Here is a 13952-nt window from a genome sequence, read left to right as displayed (position 1 = left end):
TGAGCCCACTGCTGTGTTGTCTGTCACACCTAACAAATGGTGAACTCTCAGTTGATGAAGAAAGAATTTCAGTGCTAGAAACACGGCATTTCTAGGTGATTTATATGCCACTCCAGATGAGGGCCGCTCCAGAGACCGTGCCCCATCCTGTGAGGGAGGTGTCTGTCATTACCATCTTGCGATAAGGAGACGCCCTTAGAGTGTGACCCGAGGCTAGAAACCGGGGACACCTCCAAATTCTCAGAGCACGTAGGCATCGCCACGTGACACTGATTAATCTCAGACAAAACCCTGACTTTTCAGCCACCATTGAAACAGTCTCCTGTGCAATAGGCCCAATGGTATGACATTGGCTGCTGCTGCCATAAGCCCCGACAGTCTCTCGTAGAGACTGGAGGGGATGCAGAGATCCAGCTTTGTCTTGCTCAATGTTGATAGGATTGACCCTACGCATGTTGGGGATAGAAATGCCCTGATCATAGTAAAATCCTTATAGCCTCTGGAAAAGTTGTCCTCTGCACTGGAGAAAACATACTTTTCTTGAGGTTCAACCTGAGCCCCAAGCTCTTCATGTGGGTGAGAACAACATCTCAATGTTGAATCACCAGTTCCCTGGATCACACTAGAATTAACCAGTCATCCAGGTAGTTTAGTATATGGAAACCCTGGAGTCGCAATGCAACCAGAATGACATCCATGCACTTTGTGAAGGTGCGAGGGAATAAAGTTAGCCTGAAGGGAAGAACCTGATATTGGTATGCGTTGCCTCCAAATGCAAACCTGGGGAACTTCCTGTGCCTGGGCAATATCTCTATGTGGAAATATGCATCTTTTAGATCTATCATCACAAACCAGTCCTCAAACTGAATCTGTGGAACAATAAGTTTGAGCGTCAGCATCTTGAATCTCTATGTCCCAAGAGTACATTTCAGATGACTCAGATCTAAAATTGGCCACATACTCCCATCTTTTTTGGGGAACAGGAAATAATGTAAAAACCTCCCTCCCTCAGGGAACAGGGTACATGTTCAATGGCCCCTTTGTCCAATAGGGATCTTACTTCTTGCTCTAACATCAGGCTCTGCTCTGTGCTGACTACTGTGATGAGCACACCTCTGAACCGGGGGGTCGAGCTCTGAACTGGATGTGATAACCTTTTTCTACGGTCGACAGAACCCATGGAGACACATTTGGCAGTAGTTTCGATGCTGCCAGATGGTCTTTTAGTGACGTTAACTTTTCTATGGGAGGGAATAGAAAGATTTTTGTTGCCCCATGACAGCTCAATGACCAGAGAACACTGAAAACTTGGGACAGCCTTGGCTAGGGGAGGCCCTACAGTAGTACTAGGGGCTAACTGCCCTAACAACATCATGTCCCTTGATGTGACCCTCCATGTCCCCTCAGGACCGCTCCTCCTTTGCTTGGCCTTTATGACCATTCTCAGATCAGGCCTAGTAGCGACTGTCACTGCCCGGTTCCCCTGGCTGTTTGCAGGGGGAGGCGGGCCGCCACACTCGCCTTCTGTGCCTCCCTTGCACTAGCAGATGCCTGGGTGAACTCGCTGAACTGGCTGAATGCTGCAGTATGTCGAGCTCACTCAGAGGGTTTGCTTCGTAAGCCTGCAACACTACCATTGTATCCAGTGACCCACAAGCAAGACCCACTACTGTAAAGGCCTTGCCCACTCAGAATAATCCAACATCACAGTATGATAAATGCAGCTTATGTATGGTTTTCTCCAGAAGCATGATATTTTGTCATGCACTTCTAGAACAAAGGAGAGTTTTCTGCACTGTGAGGGAGATTTATTTTCACTGGGAAGAAAAAAGCTCAATCAGCCTTAGTAATCACTTCAAGCAGCTCTTTAGGTGCTTGAGAGCTGCTTTCAGTTTTTAGCACACCTTCTGGCTCCTCAGAGTCAGAGAGGATTTTTTTTGGCTTTCTATAGTGGAAGGAGGAGTCACGACATGAACTCCAATATCCGGCAGATTTTGGCTCCTTTTCCAGATCCATATGTGATCCCCAGGACCTGAGCTGGGTGCCTGCCTCAGCAGTGGCTGGCCCAGATCCGTGAGGCTCTGAAACCCAACTCCCTTAGGCCACAAAGAGAGCGAACTGCAGCGGAGCTGCCTGATTGTAAGGCGTTCACAATGCGCACAGTCAGACCTCTGATGGGCTGCCCTGGCATGCTCCACCACTAGACACTTCACACAGAAAGTGTGTCCGTTTGTCCCCGTGATGAAACGGGAGCAAGTCATAACACACTTCCTGAATTCTCTCTCATGCTCTCCTTTTTTTTTTAAAGGGACAGAAAAGTAAAGAGATTTTTTTTTTAAGATAGAGAGGAAATGTAGAATTTTTGCGAGTGTTAAATAAACGACCAACATGCAGTCTCGCTGAAGATAATAAGGCTGATGGTGTGGTTCACAGGTGCCATTTTTATTTCACACGACATGCTTAATTGCCATGTCACCTGATCATGGCAGGCCTATAAATAGGCATGATGTTACACAAGCTTCAGATACTGGTCACGCGCGAGGGTACCTCCCACAGCGTGGAGCTCACACAATGTTGTGTTCTCTTTGAAAGGGAAACAGTTTCCATAGGGTGTACTTATTTTTTCACATGACTGTATATTTTGAGTGAACAGATCTCACATATGATCTAACATGGGTGTACACTTGAGTTTACATGTGTAATTTCAGGGTATACCTTTGAAATACTTTAAAGAAAATGGCAGGTGATTGGAGATCATTCTTAGTTGGACTGATCACATTTACACCTGGAAATTTCATGTATCTTGTACAGTATCTGGACTGTGTATTGATGAAAGTTTTAACCACACTCATTTATATTTGTAGCAAAAAATGGTCTCTGGTTAGATTTATTGAAATCTGCAATGTATGTAATATGCAAATTTTGTTGAATACATGGCCACCAAATCCCTCTATTTATTGTTATTCTTTATGTAAAGTAAAATACATAAATTTCCTTAAAGGTGTCATGTTTGCCAGTTATAAACCATATGCCACAATGTATTGGGAGGGGTTTTGTTCTTATATACTTAGCAAAAAAAAAAAAAAAAAAAAAAAAACGTCCTCTCACATTCAACTGCTTTTCTTTCCAGCAAATTTCTTAACATGTGTAAATATTTAAATTAACATAAGAAGATTCAACTGACACAAACTGAACAAGTTTCAGATACATGTGACAAACAGAATGGAATAATGAGTCCATGAACAAAGGCGGGAGGGGGGGGGGGGGTCAATATCAAAAGGACCAGTCAGTATCTGGTGGCCACCAGTTGCTTTAAGTACTACAGCGCATCTCATCCTCATGGACTGCATGGAATTTGTCAGTTCTTGCTGTGAGATGTTACCTCACTCTTCCAACAAGGCATTTGTAAGTTCTCGATCACATCTGTGGGGACACATGAGTACAAGTAATTTTCCACTGCAAGGACAATCAGCTGTCTTTCCTGTCTCCCTGTAGCACTGTCTTAGGCGTCTTACATTACAGACATTACAGTTTATTGTTCTGGCCACATCTGCAGTCCTCATGCCTCCCTGCAGCAGGCCTATGGCATGGTCATGTGGGTGCGCAGGCACCCTAGTCATCTTTCTTCTGGTGTTTTTCAGAGTCAGTAGAAAGGTCTCTTTAGTGTCCTAAGTTATTGTAAATGTGACCTTAATTGCCTATCACCTGTAAACTGTTAGTGTCTTGAGGACGGTTCCATAGGAGTATGTGAAATAATTGTTTATGTTTATTGAACAAGCATAAAAAATGTTGTTTAAACCCTTTCTAATAAAGATCTGTAAAGCTTATTTGGATTTTACAAAATTTTCTTTAAAATACAGTATCCTTAAAAAGGGATGTTTCTTTTTTGCTGAATATATATGGCTTTGAGAGACAGAGTCATTTACACTTGCTGTTGAAGTAGTTTGATATTTAAAAAAATATATCTGCAAATTATTTGAAAAACATCATTCCACTGTAGGGAAAATAATCTACAAATGGCGCAGATTTCAAACACCTGTCAATTTGTCCAGGACTGGCCGTCACAGTTAATTCAGCTCAAGAGCAGACCGTCTGATGCAAAAAGAAGACCCCCAAAATCCCAAAATTTCATCACAGAATATGCAAGTAAGTCTTGCAACTGTTGGTGTCAAAGTGCATGCGTCTACAATCATAAAGAGATTGCAGAAATTTGACCTACATGGAAGGCGTGCCAGGAAAAAGCCTTTGCAAGACTACAGTTTGCCACTGAGCATATAGGCAATGACTATGCCTTTTGGAATAATGTGCTCTGGACAGACGACTCAAAGATAGAGTTGTTTGGCCACAGTGACGGCAGACATGTTTGGCGGTGAGCAAAGACAGCTCTTCAGTAGAAGCGCCTCATGCCATGAAATGTTCTGGTTTGGCATTGCTTTGCTGCCTCAGGGACTAAACAGCTTGCATTCATTGATTCAACTATGAATTCTGCATCACATCAAAGAATGCTTGAAGATAATGTGAGGCCATCTGTCCAAAAGTGGACCTTCCAACAGGATAATGATCCTAACACACTAACAAATCCACCAAGGAATGACTCAGAGGGTTATGGAATGGCCTAGGCAAAACTCAGCTTTGAATGCCAATTAAATGTTGTGAGGGGATTTGAAATGGGCAGTACATGCAAGAAAACCCTCAAACACCTTGCAACTGAAAGAATATTGCATTGAGAGAATGGTCAAAAATTCCAGCAAGCCTGGTGGACAGTTATGCAAAATGCCTACAAGAAGTTATTTCTGCTAAAGGGGGCAATACAAACTTCTGAGGCCAAGGGTGTACTTACTATTCCAAAGTAGAATTGATATTTCTGTTGAATAAAGGATTGAAAAAGTTAATTTTCCTTGTGGTTTTGTTCAAGTATATAAACTTTATTAATAGGCACTGTTTCAAAAATGATGAAAAGTTTGCTTGTCCAAATATGTCCAAAAAGCCAACAATTTAGATGGAGTGTACTTATTTTTTGACATGACTGTACATTAGAATCTCAGAGTCACAGGTTAATGTAAAACATGTACAACAAATGGTCAAACTAAACAACAAAATACTTAAAATATATAAACTAGTACATTTCTTTTAAAAAAACAAAGAGCACTTAATTATCTAGCAGCAGTAACTCTCTGGCCTCCTACGCTAACATGTGGTCTTCTGCGATGAAAAAAAAAAAATCAAACCACTACAGAAAGCAACACAACATGATAATAGGATGATAGAGCCCCCTTTTTTCTCATACTGCTCTGACACATTCTGTACTCCCATTCTGTACAAAAAAACACACTTGGTTCAAAGTGTCTGTTTGTCTGAAAAGTTGTCTATTATTTAACATATTGTGTTATTTACTAATATACAGTTATAATTTATATATATATTTGCAAATCCAAACATTTTTTCTTCTTACTAATACAATAATGTAGAACAAACATTTTTTTATTCATCTATCCATCTATCCATTTTCCATATCGCTTACCCAGGTCACAAGTGAGCCTGGAGCCTATCCCAGGGAACTCAGGGGGGACACCCTGGACGGGGTGACAACCCATCGCAGGGCCACAAACTTTATGCCAATTGTGAAACAAAACTAAATTAGTAATTAATGTGAATAAAATTCCATATAACTATTATAAAATAAAACAATATATATAAAATATAAAAATAAAAATATTGGAAGATATTTTTTGTATTTTTTGTATGTAGAATTCAGTATGAAAAAAAATAGGTGTTTTCCAGAGATTAGAAATTAAACATAAGACCTGTGACAATAAAAGATTAATCCTCAAATCAAAAATCCAAAGAAATCCAATTGTACTTATAGATGAATACTCCAATACACTACCCTAAAAATAACTGAAACTAAACTGGTACAATAACACAATAATAAAAAAAACGTATAAGTACAAGTTCAGCATTTTATAACAATAACAAGCTTGACTGAATAAAACTGTAATGTTTGCATAGAAAAAACTCAAAGTATATGAAATAGACTAATTACTAGCACACAGAAATACAGAAACTGAAAATAAGCCTTTCATCTTGCCACCCTGCTTAGCTGCACGCGGTGGTTCCTGCTTTACAGGATATTATGATTACAATCAGTACCACAGACTACATTTATCAGATCAAAAACATAATGCAGGTCTTGTACCTAAAATTAGGTCTCTTTTACCATATATGGTGAAAATGCACATTATACCTCACATTCAAAAGCACCTGACAAATGAAACCAGCACTGAAAATAAAAGCAGTCATTTTAGAGCATGTTGTTAAGTCATGATTGAGCTAGTATATGATTATTGACTGCACCACTGACAGAATGCAGTAAACAAAATAAAAAGCAAATGAAATATTATTAAAAATATCCTGAAGCAGAAAAGCAGCTTCAGTGCTCTCTTTTGACTGTATTTGTGGCTTCTTTAAAGACAACCATGCTGTAATTTATAGACTGGTCGTCGCTCTCGTCGCTGCTGCTCTCACTGCTGGTTTGACTCTCATCCTGGTCTTCTTGATGCCTGTCAGTTTTGCTTCTTCTGCCCTTAGTTAAAGGCATATTCTGTTGTTCTTCTACATTTACATAGTCTCGGTTTTTCTTTGCCTTCTTATTTTCATAATCTAGTGCGCTGGTGGATTTTCCTTCAGGAATATTTTCATAATCTGCACTTTGAAGGGTGGTTTTCAAACTCATATATTGCTGGTTATTGTCATTGTGTTTATCTCCATACTGAAAGAGAAATGTGGGCATACATGATATACAGCTGGTGATTTTATATTTGTATATTTATAGTGCATTGCAGAAACTGACCAAAATAAGAAAGTATCTTGAATATAGTCAAATGTATGTAGTATGTAGTATTTCCTATTATAAGATTACAGTAATCCAAGCATATGATTATTAAACCTATTCCTAGACATTTTTATTAATTTCAAGAAATAATCTTGTTCTGTTGACAGATAATTTTTCTAATTTTAAGCATTTAATTCTAAATTATCTGTCAGTTGAATAAGAAAATATAAAGCTTGAAATGTGTAAAAGCATTTAAAAATAGGCTAAATAATATATTTAATTGATAGCAATTTTATAACAAGGACTATGAGATATAATTGACCATATTCAAGATATTTTCACTTGCTAAGATCAAATATTTTTCCAGTGTGTGACTAATTATATGTAATTTAACTTGTAATTGAGAAATTTTTTTTAAATCAATAAAAGTGAAATAAATATACTAACTGAATGACACAAGCTCTCGGAGCTAGTAGAGGATGAATCATCATCGCATGCAGCTTTAAGACAAAATAAAGCGTGGTTAAGTGTAGCAGAATCAGTTAATCTGGATAGATTTATAAAAAATCTGTTGAATTGTCCTTACTATAGTTTTGTAAGTTGTTTGATTGACTGATGATGTCGTTATTAGGATTATCAAGGTCTGAGTTACATTTGAGATCACTCATGCGAAAAGTGCCTCCTTCAATGTTTGAGTCAGGCCTGGAATCTGAAGAGAAGCAGAGTTTCAATCATCAGCTTTTTATTAGATTTGACTTCATTATATTTTCATATATTTAAAAAGTATACTTACATACTGTTTATAGAGTTACTGTCCCATATGCATTGTGTATTTCATGAGTCAGCCCTACCATTCTCGCTAAATAAATTTTTTAACACCCTAAATCTATTTTGCATCTAAAATTAGCCTATCAATACATATTAAATGTAATAACTCTTTATCTCAACAATTAGGCTCTATATTATAATAACGTCTACACTAATACAAATTATTTGTTTAAAAGTGTCTTTAAGTACCACACTTAATCCACACGTCACAAATAATACAAGTGCAAAAAAAATATACCGTGGGGTCCAGGAGCCTGAGACGACTAAAGAAAATGCTTCTATTTTGCATTCTATTTTAAATTAATAAATTTTTTTCAATACAAATTATATTATCACTATCAACTTAATAGAATTTTGTTTAAATAATTAAATAATCAAATCTTGCTTTCCAGTGCTTCAGTGAAAGGGATAAGAATCACTTAGTTATCAATCAGCGGGTTCATGAACATTAATGAACATTTATAAATGTACGAAAATCCCAAACAAGAAGTTTTTTTTGCCAATACAATTTTTAGCCAATATAGTTTCAACACCGTTAATCCTCCCCCGTCCCATGCATTTTTATTACGCCACTCTTCCTTTCTGTTATAATGTTTTTTAGATTCTAAAGCTTTCTGTTTATTTCTGTTAATTTATTTATTTTAAATGTGGTTTTCAGTACAATCCCAGACTTTTAGAACTCACTGTGTATATATTAGAAAGGCTAGATGAGTTTCAGGTTAATATTTATTTATATGTGATAATTAGATGTGTTTCCTAATGTGTCAAGTTTATTCAAACCGTATGCAAGGGATAATGTATTTCTTAATTAATCTCAGTATTATAATGTTGCAAAAAGCAAGAAAAGTCAGAATTTTGTTTTTCACTCACCTTTGCACATTTTGCAGTACTTTTTGAGCAATATGATCAGTAGAAGAAAGGTTATGATGGTAAGAAGCAAAATAACACAATACAGTAACAGCACTGTGCTGAAATTAAACAAAAACCCAAAACCACACAAAGTGTTTAGCATACACTCCATAATCACTTGTTGAAAAACAAATTAAGAATAAGATTAATAAGATTAATAATCATTAGTAATTAAATATATTAATGATAATTATCATGAAACTTTAACTCATAATGCTCTTTACTTAAATAGCTACTGTTCATTAATGATTTATTAAACTTCAGCCATTAGTTTGCTTACCTAAAAATGTCCCCATTTTTGCCTAAATTGAAGTCAGACAGTGTTAAAATGACATGGTAGAAAATAACATGCATTTACCATTACAAATACATAAAACAATAGGCAAAGTGATATATATATATATATATATATATATATATATATATATATATATATATATATATATATATTCAGTTATTTTTAGACTAACAAATAGAAGTAGAAATATAAACAGCAAATGTGTTTTATCATTACCTTGTGCTGCTGTGCTATTGGTGCCATTACTCATCCTGCTGGCTTCAGAAATTTTCCAAGCAACACTCTCTTTTAATTATCTCTTTTAAAACTGTATTTGCTTTGGCATGGTTATAGATGCGCAATTCAGGTCAGTGGAAACTTGTGCGAGGTATTCTGGCAGTTTAATAGTGGAGGGCTTCCTCCCTCCTGAATGCTCTCATCAGTCACATGCTTTCTCACGCACACACACACAGACACACACACACACTATATATATATATTATATATGTATATATATATAAAATATTGAAATATGATGAATGTTTAAACATTTTAACATAATTGTTTGTGTTGAGTTTTTGTGCATGTTCTCCCCATATATGTCTGGGTTCCCTGGTTTCCTCCCAACACCCAAAAAACATTACAACAAATTTTATGTGTGAATGAGTGTGTGAATGTGTGTGCATGGTGCCTGAGAAGAACTGGTGTCCCATCCAGCATGTTCCAGTGTTCCCCGAATAGGCTTGAGCTCCACTGTGACTCTGCCAGGATAAAGTGGTTACTGAAGATGAATGAATGAATGAATAACCTTATTTGCCTTGAACATGAGTATTATATGCACTGTTCTAGAAATGACAAAGCATTTCGTCTAAGAATTACAGGACAAATAAACAAGTTTTGTCATCATGCCAGGAATTATGCCAGTGGAACTGTATTGGAAAATACATTTTGTGTTGTGTAGAACATGTGTAGTAAATGAAACAATAAAAATGCACACATGAAATTTTATCAAAGATTATAAAGTTTATTTGATGCGAATAGAAGATTTTATAAGACTGGTGCCAGTCATCCTTATTCACTACTCCCAACTACGTGTTGCTGTCAAAATAGACAAAGCAGACAAAGTGGTATATTGTCAAGCCAAATATAATAAAAAATGCATCAGAAAATGACAATAATCATAACTGCTTAATAGTTGTAAGCAGAATCCATTCTGTAGCCATGGCCTGATCTCACTTCCCATAACGAAGGCCGAATGAATTAAGATTATATGATGCAAGATTCTGCCTCCTCTTGGTTTCAGGATGAGGTTTTTCAGGGTGCCACCACCATGAACTGCTGGGAATTCGTGCACTTAGCCATGGGTTGGACATGTCCATGGGGAGGTGAGATGAGAGTTTGGATGCCAGAGATTCAGGTGTGGGTCGTGCAGCGATTCTCTGCAAAACTTTGAGCACTTGCTCCTCAGCATCTACAGAAAAAGCAGAAGTGACATATGTGTACGAAACTTTTCAGATATCAGGGACGCTACAGTTTAAGACATATCCTTAAAATATATAGTATATTTTAATACATTTAGTGTTTTATAATTATATTGAGTATGTACACTCACTGACCACTTTATTAGGAACACCTGCGTATAAGTTTATTCAAGCAATTGTCCAATCTGGCAGTCACGCAGATACAGGTCACTATAAAACATCAGAATAAGGAAACTGTGATCTCGGGGAATTTGGCATGTTTGGTGGTACCAGATGGGCTGGTTTGAATATTTCAGAAATTGCTGATCTCCTGGGATTTTCACACACAGCAATTTCTAGTTTATACAGAATGGAGTAAAGAACAGAAAACACCCAGTGAGAGTCAGTTCTGTGGGTGGAAACTTCTTGTTAATGAGAGAGGTTAAAGGACATTAACCTAGATTAGTTTGAGTTTACAGGAAGGCTACAGTAACTTAAATAAGCACTCTTTACAACTGTAGTGAGCAGAAAAGCATCTCAGAATTCACCACACTTCGAACGTTCAGGCTGATGGGCTACAAGAGGAGAAGACCACATTGGGTTACACTCGTGTTGGACAAGAACAGGAATCTGAGGTTACAGTGGGCACAGACTCACAGAAACAGGACTACTTTATGTTGGAAAAAGATCATGCAATATTTTTTTTTGTCCTGTATGTATTGCACTGATGCGACATGATTAGCTGATTGGATTAATGCATGAATGAGCCGGTGTACAGGTATTTCTAATAAAGTGGTCAGTGAGCGAATATAATAGTGCACATAAAAATATACATACATGTAGAGATTAGTATTATATACTGTTTTATATACTATACACATACTTGTCCTACACCTGCTTTGGATTAAATTAAATTATATGTTTTAAACTTAATCTGAATACAAGAACTTGAAAGTGCTCAGGAAAGTACAGTTTAAGCTCATATGATTGTATGAAGGCTACCAATTTACAAATTACGAATTACAAATCTTTTATGCTCTTCCTCTTGTGAAGGCATTATATTATTAGAGAGTTAAGGATTAAATGAGCTCTTTGCCACGGTCTGGTGTTTCAGTTACTCTTTCCTTATTTAAATTGTTAAAGATAAATTGTTGAATGTCTGAGCTCAATCTCAGCAAATTTGGTGTACTAGATATTTGCATCTTTTATCACCCATAACATAAAAGGACTGTGTAGCTGCTTGTTTTTTTCTTCGAAATGGTTCTTAAAGAGATTCAGCATTTTGCAGCTGCTAAATTCAACGTGATTTACAAAAGCAGAATTGAATCTAAGAATAAATGGTGACCTTCTCATCACCATTTTAGTGGCAAATCACATTAAACTTAACCTTGCTGAGGTGCTGCTTTAGTTTACTGTACATCATTCACAACTGAATGATGTGCATGCAGTTTAATTTCCTGCACGCCCCAGTGTCAATATGGGCTATTTCCTCCGATTATCAAACTGCTGCACAGAAAAAACAGTTTGACATGTTCTATCGTCTTGTTCATGTATAAATGTTTTCATCCATGATCCTGTTTTTATTTATAAAGTGATGATTTAGTCATGTTTCTTTTAAATCATTTGCCTTTGCTAGGTTGCACCACGGCCAATAGGAGTGCTTTATCTAGAAGTGTGAAAACCACAGGTTTATTTTAGCAGCTTAGGCGGAGGATCTCTGAACTGTAGTTTATTCTGTGATCATATACTGTGTCTGCTACTGCACAAAGTTGCATTAATGTAATGCTCAAAGGATTCATAAATCTTTTTTTTTTTTTTAAACTGTTTTGCTTCTTCTTCTTACACTACAGTATATCATGTTATGTCGAGATAGATTGTAATGGAAGGGTACAGCTTTAGAGATGTCTACACATTACTTATCATGAATAAAAAATGTGTTTGTTGTGTAATACCTTCAGTATACTCCCTTGTGGGATTAGTCTCTCCAAGTGTAACTGATAACAGGAGTATCATTGCAAGCAGGACCATTTCTAGTATCGTTCTCAGTTTACTGAAGGGAAATCTATGCGGGGCGTCTGTAAGAAAATACAATAATCACAATGGGAAAACATTAAGCAGCCATCCACAAATGTCAAAGCTTAAATCTAATGTGTAATGTTTTACACTGAGGATATATGATATCTCCTACTGTGATCTGAGGCAATTAGATAAGCGTGGATTTATATTGACGCAGTGTGTGTACCCTTCTTTGCTGATAGTTTCCTGGCAGATTTCTTTCTCTCTCTCTCTCTCTCTCTCTCTCTCTCACACACACACACACACACACACACATGCATTTGTCTTACTATCTTCCGAAATAATTATTAATGCAGCTAATTAATGGTACGCTGCACCTAACCTTACCCTCAGTGACCAGAAAGTTAAAAAAGAAGTAATAAATAAATAAATAAACAAACAAACAAAAACTTGTGGGGACCAGCTACATTTAAAAACTGTCAAATATTAAATATTCCCATCCTAGTAGGCACATTTGGTCCCCACCAAGATATAAAGACATGTACGTGCACACACACACAGACACACACACACACATACACACACACACACACACACACACACACGCACGCACGCACACTTCAAAAACAGTAAACACCATCAAAGACAATATGATGTCACCTTTTCCTGCCGTGATCTGAAGCTGAAAGGTTAAACTTGATACTGGAGCCGTGATTATATGATTATGTTAAGGGAGTTTTAAACTGGAATGTGATTAATATAACATTCTGTATTATTAACCTCCATATTTTCTTATGACTTATTTGTTATAAAAATACAAATAATACTTTTGAGAAATAATAACATCTTAGCAGTCAGTACTCGGTACAATCAGTACGTTCATGCAGATCATAACAATACTGAAGCGCAGGTGATAATGGAGTAAATGAATCTTCTTTAACCACTCCAAACTACTTTTTGCTTCTTTACTAATTTAGTTAAACTTTACCTGAAATAAGCAGCTGCAAACACAAAACGTAAGTAACTGCACCCACTTAAAAAACCACCACCCACCCACCCACCCACACACCCACACACACACACACACACATAATTGATTCTTTAAGAATGCCATTACACACAGATTTATTTTAGCAAAATAGTAAATTACATACCTGTACGTACTTCTTCAGATCTGGATGTGCAGTAAATATGGCACTCTGTAATACACAGTGAACCCCCTGTGTTACTCTCCCAAACCCTTTTTATACTCCAAACGATCCTACGTCATGAATTTCCTAGCCGGCCGTTGGTGAGACCCCAGTAACATTCCCTCTGTCTTTTCCCTCTGATCTGTCTGCGTCTCTCGATAGCTCCTGGCCAACAATTCACTGGAATTATGAAGCATCTTTATGGAATTTGCCATCTACATCTAAATTAAATTAGATGAGATTTTAAAATATAGATTTGACAAACAAAAGAAAAAGAGAACACAGCGTTCACGCTGCACAAATGCGCTTCTAAAATGGAGATGAAGAACTTGACCGGGTCAACGAGTTTTAGAAACTCTGTGCATTTTAACCTTATTTAGAAAAGGAAATGAAACGCATCATCTTGGCAACATTCATAGTTAATTAACTGTACAATAGAG

At 36.9% G+C, this 13952-nt stretch overlaps 2 protein-coding genes across 2 annotated transcripts; both read right to left on the bottom strand.

Annotated features, from left to right (window-relative positions):
- Positions 1-4124: 4124 nt before the first annotated feature.
- Positions 4125-9352, bottom strand: LOC128625209 (uncharacterized). The gene is made up of 6 exons (XM_053653362.1): positions 9084-9352; positions 8850-8871; positions 8531-8628; positions 7419-7541; positions 7280-7332; positions 4125-6769 (listed from the first exon to the last, which is right to left on the bottom strand). Exons 1-6 carry the CDS (start codon positions 9115-9117, stop codon positions 6431-6433), a joined length of 669 nt encoding a protein of 222 aa, XP_053509337.1. The 5' UTR covers positions 9118-9352; the 3' UTR covers positions 4125-6430.
- A 6-nt stretch (positions 9353-9358) lies between these two features.
- kiss1 (KiSS-1 metastasis suppressor) lies at positions 9359-13948 on the bottom strand. Its single transcript, XM_053653365.1, has 3 exons — positions 13477-13948; positions 12259-12381; positions 9359-10317 (listed from the first exon to the last, which is right to left on the bottom strand). The coding sequence occupies exons 2-3, from the start codon at positions 12332-12334 to the stop codon at positions 10079-10081; spliced, it is 315 nt and encodes a 104-aa protein (XP_053509340.1). The 5' UTR covers positions 12335-12381; positions 13477-13948; the 3' UTR covers positions 9359-10078.
- Positions 13949-13952: the final 4 nt, after the last annotated feature.

Source organism: Ictalurus furcatus, chromosome 21, assembly GCF_023375685.1.
Source record: "Ictalurus furcatus strain D&B chromosome 21, Billie_1.0, whole genome shotgun sequence".
NCBI lineage: Eukaryota > Metazoa > Chordata > Actinopteri > Siluriformes > Ictaluridae > Ictalurus > Ictalurus furcatus.
This window is presented reverse-complemented; position numbering and strand designations above follow the sequence as displayed.

Coding starts and splice junctions, on each gene's coding strand:
- LOC128625209 (XM_053653362.1), bottom strand. CDS start 9,117: ATGAGTAATGGCACCAATAGCACAGCAGCACAAG. Junction 8,629..8,849: donor AAAAATGGGGACATTTTTAG/GTAAGCAAACTA, acceptor GTTTAATTTCAG/CACAGTGCTGTTACTGTATT. Junction 6,770..7,279: donor CCGAGAGCTTGTGTCATTCA/GTTAGTATATTT, acceptor TTTCTCTTTCAG/TATGGAGATAAACACAATGA.
- kiss1 (XM_053653365.1), bottom strand. CDS start 12,334: ATGGTCCTGCTTGCAATGATACTCCTGTTATCAGTTACACTTGGAGAG. Junction 10,318..12,258: donor CACAAGGGAGTATACTGAAG/GTATTACACAAC, acceptor CTTTTTCTGTAG/ATGCTGAGGAGCAAGTGCTC.